Source organism: Serinus canaria, chromosome 1 (genome assembly GCF_022539315.1).
Source record: "Serinus canaria isolate serCan28SL12 chromosome 1, serCan2020, whole genome shotgun sequence".
NCBI lineage: Eukaryota > Metazoa > Chordata > Aves > Passeriformes > Fringillidae > Serinus > Serinus canaria.
In genome coordinates this window covers 25,955,363-25,980,870 of record NC_066313.1, presented here as the reverse complement: position 1 = coordinate 25,980,870, position 25,508 = coordinate 25,955,363, and the positions used below count along the sequence as shown (strand labels likewise).

The following is a 25,508-nucleotide window of genomic DNA, read 5'->3' as shown; positions in this document are numbered from 1 at the left end:
GGGCCACCAAATATCAGCTTGCAAGTATTTAAAATGTTAAACTTCTGTTTGAGCTGTGTTTAGCCTAGAAAAAGCTTTAGTATCTTCTGGACTTCAGAGTAATTTTAAATTTCCAAGTGATTTCACATTGGTCTCAGGGAGAATGGACACCTCTGCAGCCTTAATCTTGTGTCATGTTTTCCTTTTTTTATGAAGGATTTTTCTTTTCCTGTCTGGCAGAGAGTAGTCTTAGCCACGGAATCCAGAAACAGACTGGCCCAGAGCTGGTGCCCCTTTCCACCAGGGAAGGGCCTGCCACAGAGTCAGGATCTAGTTTCAAACTCCTGCACAATTTGTGGGTATTTAGAGCCAACATTTTGGTTTTAGTTGGTCTCTAAATATTTGTTGTATGGTTTTATTTATAAGAATAATGACCCTATGTTTACAGTCTACAGCATATAATGTATCTAATGCCTGGTCTCTTATTTTTTTTAGCTTGCTCTAACTTTCAAGTGCATTTCCACTCTTTAATTTTACACAAACTCTTGGACATTGGCCAGACAAATTCTTTGTAGTCTGTACAGTTCAGGATCTTGGCCAGATTAAAGTTGTCATCAATTTCACCTCCCTCTTCTTTTAATAACATCCCACTTTTCTCTCCTGTACCTCTCATGTTTTTAAAGGCAGCCATTCTCTGCATTCTGTACTTTCGTCAGTATTTTACTCTTATATTTTTTCTTCTGATTTAGCTGAATCTTACTTTTCTGGAAGCTCATTTTAAACCCCTGTATTATTTTAAATGTGGTCTTTATACTTGTTCACTACTCAGCAGTCTTTTTGTGAGGCTGTACTGGTGATTTCTTGTCCTAAGCCCAATCTGAATGACAGCTGCAGAGAGTCTCCTCAGGGAATTTTAGGAATCTCTTGGTTTCTTCTATACTGAAATTTTAAATTGCTTTTTCCTCAAAGCTAGTCTGACATACTGAAGGCCCAAGCCATTCTTGCTTTCCAGAAGACAATAATACAATATCAAACCCTGAGTCCAACTTTTGCTACTTCAGAGGATTTTGTTCTCCTGAAATTCGATTGCCAGAAGCCTCTGCTGGGAAAAATTATGCATATAAAATTCTTTTAAACAAACAAGATACCACCATCCACAGATGGGAGAGTTTATAGAACAGGTTTCTGGTTGACATCTATTTGATGAGATATTTTTAGTTGTGATAGATACTCTAAAGCATGGATTGATGACTTGCGGGCAGTTTTACGCAAAGAATACAATGGGACTTGCTATGAAGTATACAAAGCAAGCCTACACTGTGGTACTACTCAGAACAATCACCTAGCTTATGCCTCTGTAATGAGAATTTGTACTTGCCAAGGATGAGTTCAGAGCCCAGCAGTCAGCATCTCTTTCTCTAGCTGATGCATTTCAAAACTGGAGCTGTTGTCTTGGATATCTGGTCCTAAACTGAATGTTGGCATAGCCTACAATTTCTGTTTTTCTCAGCATTCTTTGAAAAATTACAATAGATTGTGAGATAAAAACCCACTTTAAAGTTTAACTGTGGCTTATATTCTTTCTTCTTGCTGGAGCAAAAGTTAACTATTAAGGGCAAACCCCCAGGGCTGAGTATACCAGTAAACTCCAGCTGCTTTGTACTTCTTTGCCAATACTGAGAAGTCATAAACCCAATTTAACTTTCTGGTCAAACCAGGCTTACAGCTGTTTTGCATTGCTGGAGTGGAGCAGAGCAGCTGGAGTATACCCCTGAATCAGGGTGATTTTTTCTTTGCTGAGTTTTATGTCTCTTTTTTCAGTCTTACATGGAATAAGACAAGGCAGAGGCAGTCAGCTCTTGGCAGTGCACAGTCAAATTGATGCAAGACTTGTATTTAGAGCCAAAGCCACCGTGGGTTTTTTGGTGTCTTTCTGTTTGCTTTTATATTCTCCTACTGTGTTTGCCATGGGGATATAGATGTGTGATAACTGTACTGGCCTCAAACTCAGTTTGGGTGAGTGCAGCATTTTTTGAGTGGGCTTTGCATGTTTTGTTGTCTCAAGTCATCTTACAAAACACCTTACAGCACTACATATCAGGAGGATGAAGAAGGTCGTGATGTTCAAGTGCCAGAGGAATTCTTCACTTCAAAACCAGCTTGTCTCTATTGGTACCACTTGTGACAGTCAGGTCATTCCACTTGTCCATGCCACATTTCTCCATTTCCAGTTTTGTCTTTTTGAGTCTTGCTGGTATGAATGCCATTTTGTCCTGCTGTGGTTTCATGGTCTTAGGCTAGAAATGAATTACTTGAATGCTTCTTTTGGCTGACTGAGATTGCAAGGCAGGATGGGTATAGATGAAGCTCTTGGTTTGGACAGGTTTGTACGGTCTCCAGATCAGCAAATCCTGGTGTTGGTTGCAACTTATAGTCACAAAGGCAATAATAATAAGTATTACTGAGGGATACATGAGATAAATTTTTAGAGGTATCTTTGAGCAAAAAAGTCATTCTATGACTCTATTAGCAGCAATAAACAGGTTATAAATTCTAGCTGTATGTAGTCAATAATGGGCTAATGCTGGAAGAAGGGATGATTAATGTAGTAGAGCCTGTGAGTGAATGGAAAAGTTGAGGGGGATAAGATAATCTATAAGAACACCTGCAAAACTATCTTTGTGTTATTTGTTGTGTGCAGCATGTCCATATGGTTACAATCACCAAGTGTTTAGAAACCTTTGCCTACAGCAAGAGCGATTGCCGGATCAGCTGTGCAGAATACACCGTGCTAATTTGAACGGCTCTCTTGAACTCCAGACTGCTTCACCTCTGCTGCTCCTGCTGCCTCTGCCACAGCCAGACTTCTTGTGTGTTTTTCACATTGCTGAGGTCTTTGGTTTAGCTTCTCCCCAAGTGTTTATTACCAGGGAAAACAGTTGTGTACCTGAAGCTTTTGCACCAGCAGCCGCCACCCTATGGCCAGAAAAGTTTCCACTCTTACAAACTGTTTGGACTTACTGAGTTTCTGTTCTTTCACTTTTATGGGGCTGTGACATTTTGTTTCTAAATTCCAGTAATGTCACACTGCTTTATTCATGGTTCTTAGACTGCTGATCTTGTGGGGTGGCAGTAGCCAGTTTGAAAATCATAAATCTAAAAAGAACCATGAGATCTATCTGCAACCAGCAGCAAAAGCAAGGTGTCCACTCTGATAATTTCAGCTGAGTTCATAGGAAAAAAAAAAAAAAGACCACAAAAAGTTCCTCAAATTTTCTTTTTCAATACATGTTCCAGATTTTGTATTTTCTTTGTAGTCTGCAGGTCCTAATGGCCAGCAAATCAACTGCAGGGGAGAGGGAAAGACCACCTGTTGCACTAAATATTCACAAACCCTGCAAACAAAAATAAACAGTAAAAGACCAAACCCCCAACAGCTTGTAACAGCTGCCACATTCCACTCAAGAGAAATCTTTATGCTAATGGAATCTGACAGGATCTACATTAGATATCTATACATATGGAGGAAAAAACCCTAAAAAAAAAAAAAAAAAAGAAAAAAGAAAAATCATGAGAGAAGGACAATAAGTCTGTTGGGCTCCTCTGAGTAGGTGATGTTTTATGTATGTAAGTCTTTCAGGCAAGACCACCCTCCTGTAGCTTACATTTTTGATAGTTTGAAGTAAAACATTTGTTGAGTGCATGATCTGCGTGATGTGGCCAAGGACTAAACTGAGCTCTATTTCTTTTATTGGTTAAGTAAGGGGAGCAGTATCCCTGCTGTGCCCCAGCTGCAGCAAAAAATTCTGCTGAAGATCCATCTAGGAAGATGCATAGAAAATAGTCTTTTAATATCTCACATACCAGTTTTTTTCTTGTACCAAATTGATGAAAACCCAGAAAATTTACATGAGGAATACTGGCCAGCTGAGTCATAGAAACAGGTCAGGCAGTAGCACCTTGCTGATTTGTGTGGGACAGCTCTGATCCCAGTTCACTGGTGCTGGAAACTGGTTGGGGTTATTGTCTATCATCTTGGGGCACTCAGTGCAGATGCTGACCTCAGAGTCACCATGCCTGTCAGAATGGTGTTTTCCTTATTCTCTGCCAACAAGAAGCCAGGGGATTTGTGGATCAGAAAAAAACTAAAAGTTGAGGATTTCCAGTGTGATACAGAGATAGTAGAAACGTGAAAGGAATTAAGAAAGGAAAAATCTGAACTAAAATTTTCTTCTGTAAGCTCAGAAATGTCCTGGAAGCTTTGAAAGTGACCCTCTGGTCTGGTTAGACTCAAAGGTTGCTAAAAGTGCTGAGAAATTTCCTGTCCTCCAATTCTGTTAAACTACAGTAAGCAGCTGGATGCATGGCCAGCATGGCAAGAAGGGATGGTTGGAAGCCATCCAACAGGGCAGTAGAAAAGAGAACTCTTTTTGCACAGTGACAGTGAAAGAGAGTTATGGCCTTCAGGCCTTAGAGAGTTTTTTTGCACATTGAACCCAGGGGTCTTTTCCATGAAATTTACGGTATTTTCCCATTAGATAGTTTAGACCTCCTTGAAATGCAGTTCTTGCAATAGCCTGTCTGGCTTTGACAGATCAGAGCAGGTCCCATGGTCAAAAACACTTGGTCAGTCTGTTTGCCCAGCAAGTTGCCTGTAACAAGGGATAGTGTTTTAGTATTTCCTCTGTAAGGAAAAACCTATTAGTCTGGAAGAGTTAAGCATTGGCATTTCCCTGTGGTCACCATGTCTGTCTCCACAAAGATCAAAATGTTTGTTTTCTTCTGGCTACACATCACTCTGGAGAATAGCACAAATAATTGGTGGAAACATCAGAAAAAAAGCATAAAGAATGAGCAAGAGTGGAAATGGATAGTTTTGGAAGAGATTTGAAAGAATGGGGAAACGAAGGAGGCAGATTGATACTAACTGTGCAGTCAGCAGCAGCTTTGGAGATGTCCACCTCCATAGCTATGGTGCAGCAGGAAGGACCCTGCTTCGATCAGACAGGTGAGAGACACAACCTTGTGAAGAAAAACAGTTAAGATCAGAAAGTGCAAGTTCATCGGATCCTGTAAAAGCAACAGGGAACATTTTGACCTGAGACAGTCCCAAATGAAAGTCCAGTGAAGTACTGTAGGTTTAGAAACCTCAGCTGCATCTACTCCCACTTTTGTTAGTGGCCAGTGATGGATGAGCTGGTTGTGAAGTATTATTTCTCAAGGACTGTAACCTAGCAAGAGAAAATCATAAAACTACTTTAATTGTGGCTTGTTTAACCTATGCCTAAAGCGGCACAAATTAAAGATTCGTGAGGGTTGAAAGAGACCTTCAAAGTCATCTACAACAGTCAAACTAGCACCACCATAATCCCCCCTGAACCATATCCTTAAGTGCCACATCCAGACACAGTAGGATTGCAGCCCAACATAGTGCAGGAGAGTCAGCATTCCTGAGGCAGCATTCTGAGAAGGTGTCCCAGCTCTGAAAGGAAGCTACATCATGGGGGATCTGCATTTCCCTCTGATGGCACCTTGAGTTCAGAATGTGGGCTTTTGTATAAGGCACCTCTTAAAGGAGAGAGAGCTACTCTTATCTTGTCACTTTGGAGCTAGAAGAAACCACAGGTATTTTATTTTCCTCAGAAATCCTTCTGTTTGTCCTTCAGTCATACACAATATGTAGTATCAGCTCCAGGCTGCGTTTCTGGGTGCTCACAGTTTTATATATCATACTGGGGCTTCAGGAGCTATTGCCTGCTTTCCCTCTCCTCACACCAATGTAAAGTAAAAGTAATTTCTCTGAGTTTAGCAAAGTTGCACCCCACTGAGGCTGGTGTGTGAAGAAATCAAGTGTCACTAGGGTTGAATTTCCTATGTTGGATGCATTTAACCTCGCCTGAATCCCTGGGTCTAGACTAAGTGTCTCCAACTGGATGACAACATTCAGGAGAGCTTGGCTCAGGAAAGGCTGAAGAAAACACAAAACAGGTCTCAGTTCCTATTGGGTCTGAACTAAGAGCAACAACGCTAGTGACTCTCCATTTCTAAAATTAGAAGAAGGAGAGGAAGTTACTGTTCTGTGCACTAACGTGGGGGTAATGACAGTTCATAACTCAGGGCACAAAGTAGCATCCCTGGGGAAAAAAGAGTTCCATTCTCCTTTATGTGGTACCACATGTTTGGGTAGATAATTTTCTTATCAGTAATCAGTAAACTCCTTGTGCAATTTTTTACTTGTGTCAGGAAGGAAAATGATATCCAAGGTTCTGGCTCTGCTTTGACTTCCATAATAAAAAAAGGCTCCTCCAGAAGTCTGTAAAGTCAGTGAGATGAAATCAGTATAAATCAGTGAGAGGGGGCTTAAGCCCCTGATACTTGATTTTTTTGCTCTTCCAGTTAATTCCCAGGGATTCCCAAAGCTCCAGCCATGTGCCCAGTTTGAAAGGCTGTCCAGGAAATGCTGGAATGAAGTGGGGACAGCACCTAGCCAAGTGCCATCTGTTGGCCATTTACCATACTGCCTCAGAGGACAGTTTCTGAGTGCCTGAACCAAGCCCAGATGATGTGGTCTAAACCCTTCTCTTCAGATTCAGACCTACAGTTCAGTACCTCATTTCAGAAGTAGGGCTCTGTTTTTCCCTACATCCAGTCCCTTCAGACTCCCAGTGTAGTTTATCTTTAAGTTGGACATTAGGAAGGATTTCTTCCCAGAAAAGGTGATTAGACATTGGAATGGGCTGCCCAGGAGGTGATGGAGTCACTGTCTCTATTAAAGGAAAGACTGGATGAGGCACTTAGTGCCATGATCTGGTTGACATGGTGGTGTTCACCATGGACTTGATGATCTCAGAGGTCTTTTCCAGCGTAATTGATTCTGTATTCTGTGATCTCAGAGAAGATGTAAGACTTCTGGTTAATGGTTTAGGACATGAGCAGGTATACAAGCAGATCTTACTGTGATTTGTGAAGTACCCTTACTCATTTTCTTGAAGGACAAATTGATTAACCATTCCTAGGAAGACCTAAACATAGTGACCCCTTCTCATGCTTACTTCTCCAATGCTTTGAGCTGGAATAATTTGAGCTAGAGGAAGAAAATAAGGTTTGCTCCTGTGTCATTGGGGTAGTGAAACAGGTAGCAAATGTTTCAGCCCCTCTGTTCTGTCAGGTTGATCATCTGTCCTGTGGCCACAGACCCCCAGGAGATTATCCCATATGGTCTTGAATCACCTTGTGTGTAGGATATTAGTTTTGAATGCAGGACTGGTCTCCATGTAACAATCCTCAACGCATAAGCTTGTGCTACTTCTTTAGAGGGATGGACCTGTTATTGCTTCAGGCTGACTTGGAAGTCCATGGGAGACATAAAGAACTCCCTTTTCAAAATGGATTTGGATCAATAAGTACTGAACCCTTCTCTTGTCCTGCAGAACTTCTACATTGTACTGGCAGATTGCCTGAATAACTGACAAAGCTTACTGAAAACACCCCTCAAACAAAATGTGCACTGTCCAGTGACATCACCTGGGGCTCTCATAAAAGAGAAATGCTTCCTGATGACCCTTGGAGCTGGAAGTTTCTCATAAACTATCAGTCAAACAGTTTATGTCCATATCACAGCAAAAGGGATTTTCCAGAAACGTTTCCATGTGGCAGGAGGTGAGGATGATGGTTCTGTGGGTGGTATCTTCACTGCCTCCTTCTTCTTAACCATAGCCTCTTCTTGACCTGCACTGATGTTCAGGCTGCTCCAGGAGGTGTCTCTCAGAAACACTGTAAACTTCAGACTCAGCCTCCACGACCTCAGGGTTGTTAAAGAGTTTCTGGCATTTTCTTGGTGTGGAAGGAATTTTACATGCCATGATTTAATCACATTTTAGCACATATTGTTACTTTTTGTCTCCTTAGGTTTCCTTTGAAGACAGAGATACCTCTTTGTTTCTTCACATGCAGAGAACACATGTAAATAGCTGTCTTGTTCATTCACTGGGATGCTTTTACTGGTGTGAGCAATGAAAACACTAAAATATTGTTTCTGTATGTTCTTTGAAACCCACAGAACTCTTTCTGAGCCATTTTGATGGAGTGTTTAACATAATTTTATTCTTTTCCTAAATATCATCAATATAATATTAGTGCAAATCTATTAAAAATAAGGTTGGAAACATAAGCACATTGCTTTGTGACTGTATTGTGAATTATTTTGATGCAATGTGAGTGTACAACACTGCTATTTGAAAAATTTCATCTTAGTCCTCTGTATGAAAATGGGGACTGAACATATACAGCATATCTACCTAATAAATACATTAAATATTTTTGCAAAGAAATGGACACCTGACTCAACATGCCAGCCTGGACTTTTAAACTAGTTGAACCTCACTTTTTGTTAGGTTTTTTTTTTTTTTTTTATTTTTTGAGCAAATCTTCTTCTCCCCCATGCAGGTGGTTGTGTCATGGGATCTTTTCTGCAGTTTGCTTCAGTTGTTTCCTTGGTTGCATATCCCATATGTTTACCATCACCCTTTTTTGTCCTTTAGTAGCCTAGAGCATTTTTCTCACCAAAAGATTCATGGGTATCTTTCCAGGAAATATCATTGTCCAAAAAAAAAAAATTTATAGGAGCAAATAAAACACATTTCCAAAACAGTGCTGCCAAATAGCAAAATAGAAAAATGTTCATTGTTTTTGATGACGAAGATATTAAAGAGAATAAAAAAACTGTGTTGTTTAAAAATAACTTACTCTTTAATAGTACTGCAGGAGAATATTCAATTAAATGAAATGTAGTTTTCCAGTAAGCCCACCTTATCTTATCTTGAAATGAAAGGTTGAATTAATTTTCTTTTCATTTTTGTTTCTCATTTATGTTTTGCACTCCCACCCTTGGTTGCTACTATTTATATTTTATGTTAAGGGTCTTTTTTTTCAGCTGTTTCTAAAATTTTACAAAAGCAGCCAGATATCATGTTGGAAACCCAAAGCCCCAAATCAGGTTATAAATCATAAAACCCCATACATATACATGCCATATAAAAGGCCACTGTACTATTCTCTAGCACTTCCTGAGATGACTTTCCTACTCTTCCCTCCTCTTACCCCTCACAGCAGGTAGAACTGAAGGGTCTTACCTGGCTTCTTTACTTTGCAGACTCAGAACAGAGCACTGGGTCAGACACAGAGGTGCTGGCAGAAAGGACATCCTGCTCATTTGGCTCCCATTCTGACCTTACATCTGGTGGCTCAGGCCCTCAGCCTCCTCCACCTTCATCCATGGAAGAGATCCAGGTAGAGTTGCAGTGTGCAGACCTCTGGAAAAGATTTCATGACATTGGGACAGAGATGATCATCACGAAAGCAGGCAGGTAAGACATCTCTGGCTTTCTGTCTAGTTAAAAAAGAAATAATAACCAAACAGACCAATTTTTTTTTAAAGAAACTTTTTTTTTTCCTTCTTGATAATCCAAAGGGATAAACATGCATGAAAAATTAAATGGCTCTCTGAGTTTCTCAGCTGTGTTTCCTATTAACTTTCTTAAGACAAGTGAAGTTGTTTCATATGGCTGTTTGAATAAGTGGCTCCAAAGGAGAAGTGGCAGCTGCAGGAAACCATTGAGGATAGTTGTTCCTTTGAGCAAATAAATCAGGAAACAATCATTGTACTGTTGGCTGTACTGAATTTAAGATGAGCCTATAAATTTGGGGGTGAGCCATTTGAATCTCCTTTCAAGTTTCCATAGCACTTCATGAGCCTATTGATTTAATCTCAAATATAGTGAAATTCAGCCTCACCTTTGCACCAAATGAATGTCTTCCTGCAGCTCTAAATAGATGCAGTGTTAAAGACTTCCTGTATAAAAAAATGTGCAAGCCTTTGCTATTGCAGTGATACCACGACAGCTGAGGTTAGAAAGAGCCACAAATTAGCCAGATTTTTTCAAAAAGGAAAACCTCACCATGACAGGTTAGCCAAGGGGAAGATCTTCACTTCTGACTGCTGTTTAACAATGGCTGAGTCTGTTTGCCAAAAGACAACCCAGAGGTAGTTGTACATTTCTTCATGTCCCAAACCAAGATTTTTTTAGGCACGTTTGCATTAATTTCCCTCCTTCACCTAATGAGGTTTAAATTCCGATTGACGTGGAGAAGGCGAACATCAGCACCACGGACAGAGCCCGGCAAGGCGAGCAAACACCGGGAGTGACCCGGGAGCTGTCCCGGCCGTGCCGCAGAGATGCAGCACGGAAATTTTACCCTAGTTTTGGGGAAAACGCATGGTGCTCTATTGTTTATAGCATTGTTTCATATCTGTGCTCTCAAAATTAGACAGAATAGCTCGACTTGTTGTTTTACATTCTTGTGACGTGAGTGCTATTGCTCTCTAGCCCCAGAAAGTCCAGATAATCCAAGGAAAGTTACCCTGGATGAATAACCCAGATCATCCCTGAAAAAGATTATCAGAGCCAGATTAGCTCCCAGTTTTAGATTTCAGTGGCAAAGGAATCATTTTTCATCAGTACAGAGTAGGCTGCTGGTTTTGACCTTCTGCCTCAAACAGAAGAGGCAAAGTAACAGGAATGATATCACCTGCTACTGTGCAACACCTCCTCCTGGAGATGTTAAAGCAGACACAGAGACAATCATTATTATCCTCTTTTCATAGGTGGTCACATCGAGACCTAAACAGATTAAGTGATCTGTCCAGCACCATTAAATATGGCACTGGAAGAACCATCTTCCTTCTTTCTGGATTTATTGTCCTGGTGCCTGGACCATGCTGTTTTCAGAAACTTAAAATAAAACATTATTACCTGTTAGATTAACTATAATTAATTCTCTGATGATACATGGAGTAGATAGACCTAAAAGCAGCATAAATATGTCTTTGCCCACCAGTTCAAATGAAAATGGCCTAAACTTAGTGGTTTGAAGAGGATCTTGGTACCTCACACATTTCTGAACAAAGTAGCTGACCTTTGTGACATCTGACAAGCTCCAGTGTGGATAATTTTTTCACTTACAGAAGATCATGTATCACAATAGAGCCATAACTTCCCACACAAATCATATATTCATTTTAATCCTAAATAATATTCTTTCTCCTTGAAAGGAGATGTTTGCAATTACTTGAGTCCTGATGGCCAACTGTCACATTGCTGCCCAAAGAAAATCTATGCTACTACTAAATAGATGTGGTTTTTTCTACTTGATGAAGTTCTTCTCCAGAAGTGATGTTAACGGAACTAGAGGGCTGATGTTTTTTTCTTTTTCTGTTGACTACATTTGTAGGTTAATCATTGAAAACCACAATGAAGAGCTGGGCAGGTTCTTTAGGTAATACACCTCTTTATTGAGGATGGTCCTTACAGGTGTGATAGAATTTGCAAATTAAATGGTTAAACAGTTCAACAGGTTAAAGAGTTTTCTCTCAGAGAAGATGAGTCTGTGATGGGTGAGAGCTGGATCTAGCAGTCCTGTTTCTCCATATGGGATGCATGATACATGATGTGTCCCAAAGATTAGATTTTATTATTTCTGGCATAAATAGCAGAACTGGTGTTATTTCCTGAAGATTTCCTACTATTTATTCAAACACACAGAGTAATTTGCATCTGCTTCCTCCCCCACAGAAGATTTTACTCCTGTTGCTTTCTCTTTGGAAACCCTGAGTCCCATAAGGCCTTATTGTTTTGAAAGCCATTATAATTACAGACTCAGTTGCCTATAACTACAGCTGCTCCTTAATTTTCTATGACTTGTAAAGCACTGCCTGGTTCCTGCCTGTCCCCACAATGTCTCTCTGCTCTTGCTGTGTAATGCTAATTTCTAACCTACGTTCTCATTTCAAACATAGTTATGGGGCTATATCCTGCCCTGCATTTTTTGACTTTCAGACTCCTACTCTCACTCACTTCTAATTCTGCTTTGTTGTTTTTCTTTTCTTGATGCTGTATTTATAGTTGTCTTTTTTTTTCTGTTTCCATAAACCTACTCCAGTCCTCTCATAACTCTTCCTTTTTCCTTTCCATCAAAGCATTTTTATTTAGATTTTAATCAGATGCTTATAAAAAGACACCTTTGTTCCTTGTGTAAAAGATGCAAATGGCTGTCAGCTGCAGTCATTCAAATCTGCAGTTACCTTTATCTCCTTTTTGTTTGAAAGGCAACCTTGAACTCTCTACAAAATAAACTAAGTTCATCTTAAGCCCCAGGTCATACTGATTTGAGCAACTAGTCCTAAAATAATTTTTAACTCTTTTTCTCTGCTCTCCTTCACTAACAGTCATGATAGTGGCAGCATCAGTGGAGGAATTTGAAAACTTTCCCACATCCCTGCAGTCCCTATCTAATGTCTGTGGTCACCCGAGCTGCAGGGGTAACTGTTTGTTAACTGGTGCATAGGAGTGCTGCCCAAAGTGGGGAAAAATGTGCACTTATTCCTGGGGGAATACACTACAGGGAGTGCTTGGAGTCCTCCTCTGGAAGGGAGCAGCTGCCTACTGTTTATGGAGGTGGTTTTATGAGTGCTGCCATGCATCCCAGCACATCCAAGAGGTGTCATTCTGGGAACGCAGGTTCTGCCTGTAACAGAGCTGGGATCTCACCCCGGCATGGGGGAATGGTCTCATCTGTCATATCACAGTTATAATATCTGTGCTGCAGGATGGCTCAAACCAAAATGCTGAGGGCCAGGATTATTAGTAAGATTGGAAAAAGCCATCAGTGAGTGAGACAGGTGACCTTGTCCTCTCCTGATTTCTCTGTGTCTCCTGAGAGGTTAAGTGGTACTTTGCCTGCAGTCAGTTTGCCTCACTGAAATCATGAATCTGAGTTCTTCACAGAATGTACTCAGGGCTGTTTACATTACCAGGTGTTATTTTTCTTTCCAGTGGAAAGAAAGGTGGGTCCCAAAGCGCTCCTCAGTCAGAGAGATCAGCAGAGATTTTGTAATCAAGCTCTGTTGATGCTGAAGGGGCCCATGGAGAGCACTTCTCAGAGCAAGGGCTGGCCGGCCACAGCTACCACACTGATTTTTAGTGTTCCTGGCCCTGTGGGCCAGATAAGCTTGCTCCAGCTCCCAGAGGAATGTCCCCTTTGGGAGCAACTGAGATCTGTTGGTCTCCCTCTCCTTCATAAACAATAAATCCATTTGCTACCAAGCCCTGCCCTCATCTTTTCCTCTCAAAACACACATCTCTCCATGATCCCATGCTGCAGAGGGAAACAGAAGGGTGTTCCTCCACTGCCTTGCCTTGCCTTGCCTTGCCTTGCCTTGCCTTGCCTTGCCTTGCCTTGCCTTGCCTTGCCCTGCCTTGCCTTGCCTTGCCTTGCCTTGCCTTGCCTTGCCTTGCCCTGCCTTGCCTTGCCTTCCTTTCCTTCACTCCTTACACATTTGTTTCTCTAAAGAAATATGTATTTGGCATCAGTCCTAAATGCAAGGAAATATGAGATATGAAATAACAAGGATAACTTCAGGCTGCCCTGTAAACTCACACATGTTGTATACACTGTGCATACTTAATCTGCAGACCTAAATCAGATTATTTTGCAGAGTTTCTCAAATGGATTATTTTTATGCCTGGGAAATGACTATTCTGTCTATTTCTTTTGCTGCAGTTGAAGAGCACATCCCTTCATTTTAGGGTTTGCATTTAATAGATGTCACCCTCATACAAATCTACTCTTATCTAAGTTCCTAACTGAAGGGTAAGAAACTGAAGCTTTATTCTGTTGGGAAAAAAGCCCAGTTCAGGGATATATCTGTGATCCTCCTCCTATGACCAGTTTTCACAAAGTAACATTAAACTGTATTTTAAAAGAAAATTTTAAATACCACCACCAAAAGATGTACTGCTAGCTGCCACAACCCAACTAATTTTTTTTTTTGTTGAAAGTTCCCAAACATGGTTCCTAGTGTGAGTACACTCCTGTGATGGCAACTACTTTTTAACTACGTTCTAGAGATATTTATCATCAGTTTTCTTCACATTTGATGTTCATAAACTCCAATCTCACTATGGAGAAGAACAGAAATTGAGTAGAATGAGGCACATGGTTGTTGCTAAAATGCTTTTTGAAACGCTTCTAAGGGGTGCTAAAGCAGTTTTAATAACTTATTTCATATCACACCGTATTTCCCCTACAAGGGTTCTGTGTGTAAATTCACAGTCTAAGGTTTGGAAGAGTGTTTTTCCTGCTGAGTGGTAAAGCAAACATATAAATAACTTGATCATCCTAAACTTCTGCTGATATAAAACCTCCTCCTAAAACATATCAGATGTCATCACATGTTCCCTATGCAAACAGGCAGCCTTCGTGTCTGTAGCTGTTGACTGAAGCTGATACCTTTCTAGATGAAAGATTCTTGACTCTTTATTAATACAGCCATATCCAAATGGCCTGAATTCCTTCCAAACCTTTGAGCCTCTTGTTTTCTATAAGGCTGGTGCCTCTGGGCAACCAAGAGCCAGCCAAGAGGAAATGCAGAGAACAGGGACTTTGCCAGGATTATACACAAGCACATCCCTAAGTCTCCACTGTTAGCCTCTGCCTTTTCCATTTCCCTCTTTCTGCACAGCAGTGCTGCTGTAGACCTGCTGTGACAGTTGCAGGCCACATCTTTATAGCAAAGAAACCTAAGTTACTTTTATACCCACAGAAAAAAGAAAAAAACAGTAATAATTTACAAAACTTTAAAAGTACACTTAAACCTTAGAGAAAGTAGTGGGATCAGCCGAGCTCTCTGCGATCATTTTAGAGATTAGCCTCTAAGCCTGCTGAATGGTCTGTGGTAATCTTTTACAAGGCATTTCATAAGCAAACAACCCCACAGGCTATACTGCAACTTTACACGGGGCTGCAGATTTGGAGAGAACTTTTTGGGACACAGAGCTCATTCAATTCTCCCAACACAGTGTGCAGACTTAGACCGAAAGAGACTCTGATTTAATCCTGGGTTTCTCATCAACCCTCTGAAACATGACCTACCTCTTTAGCTGCTCCCAAGCCACCTCTCTCTAATTAAAGAGAGCTGGACTGTAAAATGCCACATCCTGTACCCATTTGGCTTGGCAGATTTAATGAGCTATTGTGGCAGAAACAAGGTAATGCCCTCAAGCCACTGAAGACTAATCCATTATTCCTTCCCCACCTCCCCCCCAGTCATTCTACTAGCAAACTCACACCATCAGTTGCACAAATTGCTCTCTCCTTGAAGGGTTTCTGCAGAGGATTTTTCTGACAGTTTTACGTCTCTCATAACTCGGGTTAGCTGTGCTGTGGCAGCTGTGGGGCTGCTCTTCCCCCCCCGCCACGAGAAATGCCCTTTTCCAAAGCAGATGCAGTTACTAATAGGTCAGCTCTTATCTTCTCAGTGTGGCCTGAAATGAAAGAGCTGTGGGTAAGGCAAAGGCTGGGCATCAACCTCCTCCTCCTTCTCACACTCTTCTGCACAGGGCTATATGGGGCTTGGCTGGGAAAGAATGGAATAGATCCTCATGATCACATCCCTGTCATGCAAAGTTGGAGAGACATGTTTGGAGATGTTGACACAAGCTTTCCTGTTTTCTTCCTCCTCCAGGCTGTGTTCACTAGCAATACTTTGAGAAACAGAAATGTTGGAAGGAGAACTTCTCTGACATTTCACTGTTTCTCATTAAATAGAAGAGAAAGTGTCACGATGGTTTGTAGGGATGACTTTTAGAAACATTTCTTGTACACTTTCCTACTATTTCAGCATTGTGATCTTAAATTGCCCTTTAATATCCTTCCTCCATCCACATACTTCCATCCCTCAAGGATATGTCTACTTATCAGAGAAGCAGAATATGATTTTGTATAATCATACAGTGCTTTTGGGGTTTCTCCTACCAAAGCTCTGTATTTTCTAGACAGAAGTCATTCAGTCGAGTAACACCATCCTATAGGACCTCAGCTTAAGTTTTTCTCAGATAAAGGCTGAAAAGCCACTCAGGTAGAGCTCAGGTCTGGGTTAACATTCAGTGAAACAATGCAGGATTTCTTTCCATGCTCTGCTCTGATTTCAATGTTGATCAATTCCTTCTGCACCTCATCCAGTTCAGCTCCTCAGATTTTATGAAGGTGTAAAAATACCACATGAGTTGGAAATATAATATGGCCTAAGTAATTCCCTCAGCATGCTCTTTGAGGGAGGTGTAGAATAGAAATTGGTCTACTGGCCACCATAAAATTTTTAAGAAGGAGAAATTATGTCATAGCCACACTAACACTAATGTGCTTTAAGGTTAAAATTGTTCTGATCTGTTCTCTTCTGAAATAATTGCCTAGCTACAAACAAGTCCACAACAGTGACTGTGTTTAGCAGAGCTTAACTTATGCTCAGACAAGAAGAAAAAGGCTGGGAATTGTTTCTTGTTTGTGTAGAGTTCCATACTTTGTCTATCAGGAGAAAATGCTTAAGATAGATCTGGATGATACGGCACAGAAAAGACAACACCTAATGAAAAGATTGCACAAAACACTACCAGGACTTCAAGGAAGCCATGACATAATGCCAGTGTTTCTGTTGAATGTGAAGAACATTCCTAATGAACAGATTAATCTGAGGGATATTTTTCTTAAACAACTGTAAACATGAGAGCCACAGGATCTTTCAGGATGATGGATTTGCTTCAAATGTTACCTCCGTACTGTCAAACTCTTTACTGAAATGTGACAGCCCAAAAAAAGAGAACTAAAGTGATCCTGCATTTAATGGAATGTGAGAGAAGAATTACAGGTGGATGGCCAGTGGGAAAAACACAAGGTAAAAGCACACTGCCTGTCCTAGGAATACCTTAGAGAGGATGATTTGTGTGAAGCATAGCAGAACTGTTTGCTGGGAACTGGGAACAGAGTGCTTGACTTGTGAGTATTTTATCATTACTTACAGGTCGTTACCCTGTTACCCCTTTTTCTAAGTGGGAAAAACTGAAGATTCAAAGCACTGCCAGCACAGTCTTTTATACCCACACCAAGCCCAGAGAAGTCATGCCAAGGACTGGGCTGTGTAAAGTAGCATTCTTCTGGTGCTAGAGAGAGGTACAAGGAGCCTCTTCAGCTTCCTAATTCACCATTTTCTTCCCTATTTCTATTCTTATTTTCCTAGGAGAATGTTTCCAGCCATGAGGGTGAAAATTACAGGCTTGGATCCCCACCAGCAGTATTATATTGCCATGGACATTGTCCCTGTGGATAACAAGAGATACAGGTGAGCTTTTCAGGGGCAGAGGTAGGAATCTTGTACCAGCTGTACTGTCAGTGACAGCCTAGGACAGACACCTCCATTAAACACCATTGCAAAGGTGTGCAGGAGGAGACCCTATTGATTTACACCAACATTGCTGATTGGATCAGAATCTTTAGACACAAACTCAGAGTTTTAATACATTCTCTTACACTTTTTGGAGTGAAATCTTTCTCTTTTCAAGTAGCAATTTTTAATGGAGGAGATCTCTGCCATGCATTTCCTGATTGACACAGTTAACAATGACAGTCTGAGGGAGCTGGAGTTATCAATGGAGGGTCTCCAGCCCCTAAATCCTCAAGAAAGAAATGGGCAAGGAGCAGCTTGGAACTAAGCCAGGCCCTCAGGTCTGGCCTGAACTGGATTGGGTGATTTCTGTTTCAAAAGTGCTCACTGTCCAGCACAGCAGCCTCAGTGAACATTGGTCCCTGACCTACAGTATAGAGTCACTGAGAAACTTTCCACTGCTGAGCTACAGACAGGAAGAGGAGATCTCTCTGATATTAATGGGCTTCTGATCTTAAAAAATACTCTGGAAAACTCATGATCCTCTGCATCCCAGAAATCTCTCCAGACTGATGTGATTTATGTATTCTTATTAAAAGACCCCTGAGAGCAAGTCTTTTCTACAAATAGTCTTGACTGAGCCACATTTAAGGATTCAGAATTGAACCTCTGCTTCAAATGCTAAATACTAAATTTTTGCTCCCAAATTGTACAGAGTTTTTTTCCTCAGGAAAAATGCTTTTCCTGGGAAGCAGAAAGATAGTGTTTGATACTCAGCTGGATGCTTTTCCTCTTTCTAAGAGTGTGGTTCTAGCGACATTAACATTGAAAATACATTTATTTTCTTACCCTGCTTGGCCTGTGCAGCCACATAGAGCAAACTAACAGGAAAGGAAAAGATTCCTCTTTTTTGTTTTCTTTCCCACCCCCAGTTTCTTGTGACAATACAGGAAATTAGTCATTGTTTGTAGGTAAAGACTGGGTCTCTACTCAGCATCTTAGCAGAGCTGAGTAGAGACCCAATGAAGGGCAGCACAGGGCACAACTCAGACGTGTCAGTAGAACTGTTTGAGAAATGTCTTTGAGGGAAGGAGCTGCAGGGCAAGAGGAAAAAAGTGTCTAGGCAAAGCTGTGGTAGAGAAATTTATAGCATATATAGGATGGCTTGATAAGGAACACAAAAATAATTTTTTCCTCTAATCCCAGTGTATGTAATACTATATGGAATTTCCTTTTTTGCAACATTTCAAACCAGAAATTCTGTTTTATCAGTTGTTTTGCTGGTATCTGTTGGATATTGCCCATTCTGGGTGAAACCACATGTGTTTTCCAAAGTCTGGTATGAGATACAATGCAGATTTCCAGAAATTGCAGGGTATTTATTAATATTTTCAGAGAGGACTTTGTTTACCATATTTCCAGCCTCTGGCTCAGAGAGGGTTAAGGAGTTGAGAAGGCACATGTGGCAGAGTTTTACAGGGAAAATAACTGCAAGGTGGTTTTAATAAGGAATCAAGTCTGAACAAGTGGCTCAGGGGTAATCTGGCTTTCATTTAGAAGGTAGGAGGTTGCAATAAAGCACATTCTCCCCTGACTGCAAATGAGAGCTTGGGGTACATGAGGGTGGCAGGGGAGGGGGAGCCCTGGATGTGTTCCTGCAGTGAGTGAGTGAAAACCTCCCTTAGCCACCCACCCTTCCTCTTTCAGGTATGTGTACCACAGCTCCAAGTGGATGGTGGCTGGCAACGCTGACTCCCCAGTGCCCCCCAGGGTTTACATCCACCCTGACTCCCTGGCTTCTGGAGACACCTGGATGAGGCAGGTGGTCAGTTTTGACAAGCTCAAGCTGACCAACAACGAGCTTGATGATCAAGGCCACGTAAGTTAGAAGTTAACCCTGGTGCCTGCTGTCCTAGCCTTGCTGCTCTCAGACTTGAAAGGGTGCTGCTGCTTTGATGCTCCTGTGTCCTGTTGGGCACACGTGTCTGTGGTTGCTTCCAGATTTATGGAGGTTTTTTTGCTATTTCAGTGCTTTTCTTCAAAATGTTGCCTGACCCTATAAAGCACCTCTCTCTTCGCTCGCAGCACAAACTTTGTCTCATACATGCGCATAAGAAAAGGATCACTTTGTCCATATTTACTCTTACTCCATCCCTGCTTTCCTGTACATCTGGATGTTGTGAAAAATATTTTGGGGGGGGGAAAAAAAGTCCTTTTTCCTTTTGTTTTCTTTTCAGATAATCTTACATTCAATGCACAAGTATCAGCCTCGTGTTCATGTCATCCGCAAGGATTTCAGCAGTGATCTTTCTCCTACAAAGCCAGTTCCTTCAGGAGATGGGGTGAAAACCTTCAACTTCCCTGAGACTGTTTTCACTACAGTGACAGCCTACCAAAACCAACAGGTAAATCCTTCATGCTCCTTTTATGTTGTGCCTTCACAAAAATATCAGTGTGCTCTTTGTGACTGAGACACTAACTTCTCTGAGAAGCATAGAAAAGTTACACTTTAAAAAAAAAAAAAAAAAAAAAAAAAAAGAAAAGAAAAGGAAATGCTTGCTTGCTCTGGGGTATTATGTAGACATGAAGTATCTAGCCAGGAAACCATCTTGAAGATAAGATGGCTGTAGCTTTGTAGCTTTCACTGTAAAATAAGAAATTAAGAGCACCTGTAAAGAGGTGTGTTGTGTTCAAATTTCCTTGGTCCCTCATGGTACAAAACTAGAGTATCCTGTCCTCACTATAATTTTAAGGCAGCACAGATATAACTCCAGATCAGTTCTCTCAGAGACAAAGCAGTTGGGTTTTTACAGCAGTGAAGGAAAAAGTTTTGAAGATGTTCAATCTTATCGGTTTGTTGACAAAATAAGCTATTGAATGTATGTATTGCGTATAAACTGAAATTCTCATGCCTGCACGTCTTAAGGGATAGGGGTCAGATAAGGATCAAGTTATACAACTGAAATTTAGGAAAGTCAGCTTCCAGTTGTGCAAGGAGATGGTCAATAGGATCTCCTGGGAGCCTGCCCTTAGGAGCCGGGCATGGAACAGAACTTGCAGATCTTTAAGGAAGTGTTCCATACAGGCCAACAGCCAGCAACCCCCAGGAGCCAGAAATCAGACAAGGAAGTCAAGAGAGCAGCATGGCTGAGTAGGGACTTGCTGGGCAAACCAAATGGAAAGAAACAAATTCACAGGCAGTGGAAACAAAGACAGGTACCCTGCGTAGGGACTGGGTGAGGAAGGCCATGGCAAAGCTGGAACCAGACATGGTAAGGCATGCAAAGCATAAGAAGAAGGGATTCTACAGATAAGTTAACCAGGAAAGGAAGGTTGAAGAAGGTGTACCTACCCCTGATAATCAATGTTGGAAATCTGGTAACAACTGATGAGAAGTCTGAGGTACTTGACACCTTTTTTGCCTTAGTCTTCAAATGAATGAGTCCTCTCTTCTCATACATCTTGAGAGGATGGACCGCAGGATGGAGACTGGGTAAGCAAAATGCTTCCCACTGTAAGTAAGGATCAGAAGAGAAGGCTTGGGGTGACATAACTGCAGCCTTCCACTACCAGAAGGGAGCCTACAAGAAAGAGGGAGAGACTTTTTACAAGGGCATGTAGTGAAAGAATAAGAGGAATGGTTTCAAAGTGGAAGAAAGTAGGTTTAGACTAGGTATTGCAAAGGAATTCTTTGCTGTGACAATGGTGAGGCACTGGCACAGGTTGCCCAGAGAAGCTGTGGGTGCCCCACCCCTGGAAGTGTTCAAGGCCAGGTTGGATGGGTCTTTGAGCAACCTGGTCTAGCAGAAGGTGTCCCTGCCCATGGCATGTGGGTTTGAACAAGATGATCTTTATGGTCCCTTCCAACCCAAACCATTCTGTGATTTTATGATGATTTGTGTTTGATTTGGATCTTGCATAGTTCTCAGTGATGAGTCTGAGGATTGGCTTCAGATACATTAGGGAAAAGATGTCACTACAGTAGGACTGTTTTCTCTAGGGACCTTGACTTTGTTAGTGATCCACACTTTTCTTAAACTAGACTTCAGTCTTCTGGGACTGAAGGACAGACCCATATTAAATCAGCTTAAGGCAGATTGCAATATTTAACCATTTTTTTTAATAATTGTGAATTGTAACAATTTAGTGAAATATTACAGTGTTTTTTGTTTTGCAATGTATAAGAGAGCACAGGTGCAGACAGTGTTCCCATGACTGCTTCTTTTTCTTCCCATGACTCCCAGCTTGTTTTTTCAGTCTGGTCCCCTTGAGCTGACTTAAATCGGGATCCAAAATGCATCAAAAACATTGCAACACGCTGGTGGATTTGCTATCATTGCAGTATGGGAAACCTCTGGCCCCCTTGTCCAAATGCAGATACTCCACAAATCTTGACTGTAGATCAGACAAGGAAGGAGGGTAGGGAAAGGAGAAGAAATTACAGGATTTAAGCCTTCCTTAATGACCAGAATTATAAGACATAATTACACAGGGAGGGACATGCTAAAGGAAGGATCCCTGTCAGGGACTGGCACCGTAAGCAGCCTCACCATAAAGAAATGCTGACATTTCTGCCTCTCTGAATTCCAAATGTTTGGGGATTTTGTTCAAACAGATCTGGGGGACACAATCACATTTTTATAATACCAGTAAGGAGATTCTGGTGGGCTGGAGAAACATTTTCATTAAAACCAAACCTAAATCCCCTGAATCTGCCTACATGCCCTCCAGTGGCTGCAGAGCGTTGCCTTACTGGGGGAAGCGTCTCTGGAAACAATTGTAAAATGTTAGCAAATCCACCACAGGGATTCCCTCTGCTGTAATTCCATCCTCCACAGAACATATCTGTCTCTGTACACACAAGTCCCTGGACAGCTGCAAAGTCAGGCTAGCGGAAATTAAGTTCACAAATTAAGCTTCTGCAAAAATAGGAGCTGCATTCCAGATCTGAGGTTAATATCCAGAGTAAGGGCTTGGTTCTGACAGAAGCAAAACACCTGCAAATCCCCTTCAGATCAGACTGTATTAAACTGGTCCCTTTTGAGCAGTTTCAGCAAAACCACCTCAAATTTGGTAGGTTCTGGAGATCTCACTCTCCTTTCATTCCAAACACAGAATCTCTAGGATAATCTGAGGCTGGCAGAGGGAAGCTCTTGTGCTACACCAGGTTGTGGAATAGCCAAAAGGGAGTATAATACCACAGGCTGCAAGGTCAGAATCCCAGTGTTACAGTCTGTATTTCCCAACATGGAATTCACGCTTAAAAATAAAGCAGGAAGGAATGTTCCCCTAAAGCACTCAGTCTGGCTGCCACCTCCTTTATTCAGAGGAGGAAAAAAAAAATTTACGGACCAGAAAACTCTTGAGGGCTGCCTAGATGCTGACCAGAACAACAGTAACTTGTAGGTGTGACTGGGTGGCCACCTGACATCTTTGGGGGCTGTAGCCTGTGCTTTTCTCTTCAGCATTGTTTGAAGGTCCATGAGTTGCCTCCAGCTGCTGGATATCTGGAGTGTTGAGGCTGAGATAACTCAGATAGCAGCCAAACTTGAGCGGTGTCCCTGCTTCCCTAACACGTGGCCATTGATAAATAACAGCTCCTGGGGTTTTGCACCTGGTGTACTTCTACTTCAGGAACAATTTCTCAGTCCCAGCACTGTGCCAGGTTTCCTAATGCTACCGTGATTTCTGTCTCTGGTGACATGTTTTCATAAGGAGATTATCTGTTCATGGATATTGGAAGGGCAAATTTAACGGAGGTCTGGGGAAATAAGTGTGAAAGATCATTGTAGAGGTGGCTTGGGCAAGAATGGAAATCATCCACAATTTTCATTTGTTGAAAGAAAAAAAATTGAAAATATCAACTAATTCTTTTTTTCTTCCTATTAGATCACCAGATTAAAAATTGACAGAAACCCCTTTGCCAAAGGTTTCAGAGATTCTGGGAGAAACAGGTAACAGAAGCTTGTTTGTGTTTCCTCACTGAACTCTTCCCTCCTTTCCCTGATGGGCACACAGGGCATATGTCTGTGGTTGAGAAAGGCAATTTTTTTTTAAATTAAAATGAAAAACAGAGATAGAAAGACAGGGGATTGCAGATTCTAAAACAGACAAATAGGTCACAGCTTAACACTGTGCAAATAATTATTCATTATTAAATGTAGGGTTGGCTGAAGGACATTTTTAGATTTTTAATTTTCACAGGAAATGCCAAAACTTGGAGAGCAAATGCTTGCTTTATGTTAGAAGAAAAAATTAGTTTCTCATAGTTGTGCAGGTTGAAAGTGCAAAAATGTTCTAGTTCCAAATAATTTCAGTTTTTATCCAGCAGTATCCAAGGGTTTCACTCTGACTGTGTTGCTTAATTTTGTCATGATTTTTATGGAAAAATTAAGTAGAACACCTTAAATATTATTTAGAAGAAATTATATTTTAACAGCACAGTATCTAAAATGGAGCTTTAATCAATCCCCTCATTGTATTAGAAAAAACATTACAGAACTATCAAAAAAGAGTAAGAAAATAAAAAAAGTTTCAACTTTTTCTGCTATTCATGAATCTTGCAGCAGAATGCACAGCAGATCTAAATATTTCAGATCTAAATGATGTAGGTATCCTTTAAATCAGTGTAACAGAGGCTTCAAACCTTAATTATACAATTAGACATTGTACATTACAAGAAGCCTAGGGTTGTAAAGCAAAGCTCTGAGTGTGCAGCCCAGGGTAAAAGCTGTGTGCAAGCTCTCATTTGCTGTCCCCATGGGTGCTGTAACTCAGTTTTACTTGCATGCTCCTGTTGTGTGTGTTTACCAGGACTGCTGTCTCATCCATAAAGAGGTTTGGTGAGGTCAGTGTTCATGAATGGGCAACTGCCCTGTGTTTTCCACCACTCACTTTAGTGCTACACTCTCCATCATCCCAAAGAAGGCATTCAAAGGACCTGAGCTCAGCTCCTCTGCTCTCATCTTACTGAATTTATGCATGAAGATGTTGCTCCTCTCATTTAATCCCTGTGGTGATCACCAGTTTTCCTTGAGGCATATGTGACTTTGCTTTCCCCACACAGGAGAGGAGATCAGAATAAAAAAGTGTCCTGGGTACGAGATCTTCCCCGTGTGCACAGATACAGCTGCACTGGGGGCTGGGTTTGGGAGAGGGATTGATGCAGTTCCTGGTACATGGTGGGCTGTATTAATGTGGAAGGCATTAATAAGGTCCTAGCTCAGTGAATTTGGACAGCTTCCTGAAAAGGTTGGGAATTGCTGATCTCTGTAGCTCATTGATTTAAGAAAGGGCAGGAAATTGCTACACGGCTGCAGCTGTGGGGAGGGCTCAGTAAGGCTCTCTGCTGATGTAAAGAGGAATTAAAATCTTTAAGGTATTACACATCAAAGGGAGCAGCCTGAGGCTTTAGGAAGAAAAAACCAGGCAAAGGTATTTGCAAGCATATATAGCAGTCAGGCGCCTGCCTCACAAGCAGGGGTCTGGCTGCAGTTGCACTGCTGCTGTCAGCTAGGGGAGGACACAAATGCTCAGCTGCCTTCTTCCCAGAGGACACATTGGAGGGAGGAAAGCATTGAAGTCCAAGCTGTGTGTGGAAAGGACTTTCCAAATGGGACTTTCCTTAACTGTGCTGGATGGCTTTTCTCTCCCTTGTGAATCTGTAATCTCATTAGGATCACTGGTCAAAACCCAATTGTGATACTCTGCAGCTTCCCATGTCCTTCCCACAGCTTCAGTCAACTGCAGTGCATCTGGCTGTGGCTGGAGAAGGTCCTGCTGAAAAGGAAAATTTATCCTTTGCAAAAAGGGTAATTTGAAGAAGGGCCATTTGTGAATCAGGCAAGTGAGTAGAGGTTTTATGTATAAGGACTTAAAAGAAAAAATAAATGTGTGGCAGGAGCAAGAGACAGAGACACAGAATTCTAAGGCAGCTCTAGGACATCCTATTCCAGAGATGCTGGATACTGAGTTAGAGCCATGGTTAGAGTTTGTCAGGAAATGATGGAGGAAAGAACTCCCAGGGAAAAAGCAGTGCATGGTGGAAGAAAAGAAACTCTTAAGCCACATCTTTCCTAGGACATTTCCTTTCTGCTTTGTGTTGAGGCTCTTCCATTAAATGGAGATGGATATTTTTCCTCTGCCTATTTATTGTTATTGTTTCACTGTTGTCTCCTGCTGCAGAAATTGTGGAGGTGGCTGTTGTTTTTAAAACTAGCTTCCATTTTGGAGCTTTCACTTCCATCAGCTTGCAGCC

The 25,508-nt window shown here is 41.4% G+C and overlaps 1 protein-coding gene across 3 annotated transcripts in view; it reads left to right on the top strand.

Moving 5' to 3' along the window:
- The window catches only part of TBX15 (T-box transcription factor 15), a 94,964-nt gene that overhangs the window by 48,922 nt on the left and 20,534 nt on the right, over positions 1-25,508 (top strand). For all 3 annotated transcript variants that reach the window (XM_050976018.1, XM_050976020.1, XM_009102606.4), the window contains exons 2-6: positions 9,131-9,344; positions 17,108-17,209; positions 18,959-19,130; positions 19,489-19,656; positions 23,141-23,205. In XM_050976018.1, coding sequence (XP_050831975.1) covers positions 9,253-9,344; positions 17,108-17,209; positions 18,959-19,130; positions 19,489-19,656; positions 23,141-23,205 — 599 coding nt within the window. In that variant the 5' untranslated portion in view covers positions 9,131-9,252. The remainder of the gene's footprint in view (positions 1-9,130; positions 9,345-17,107; positions 17,210-18,958; positions 19,131-19,488; positions 19,657-23,140; positions 23,206-25,508) is intronic.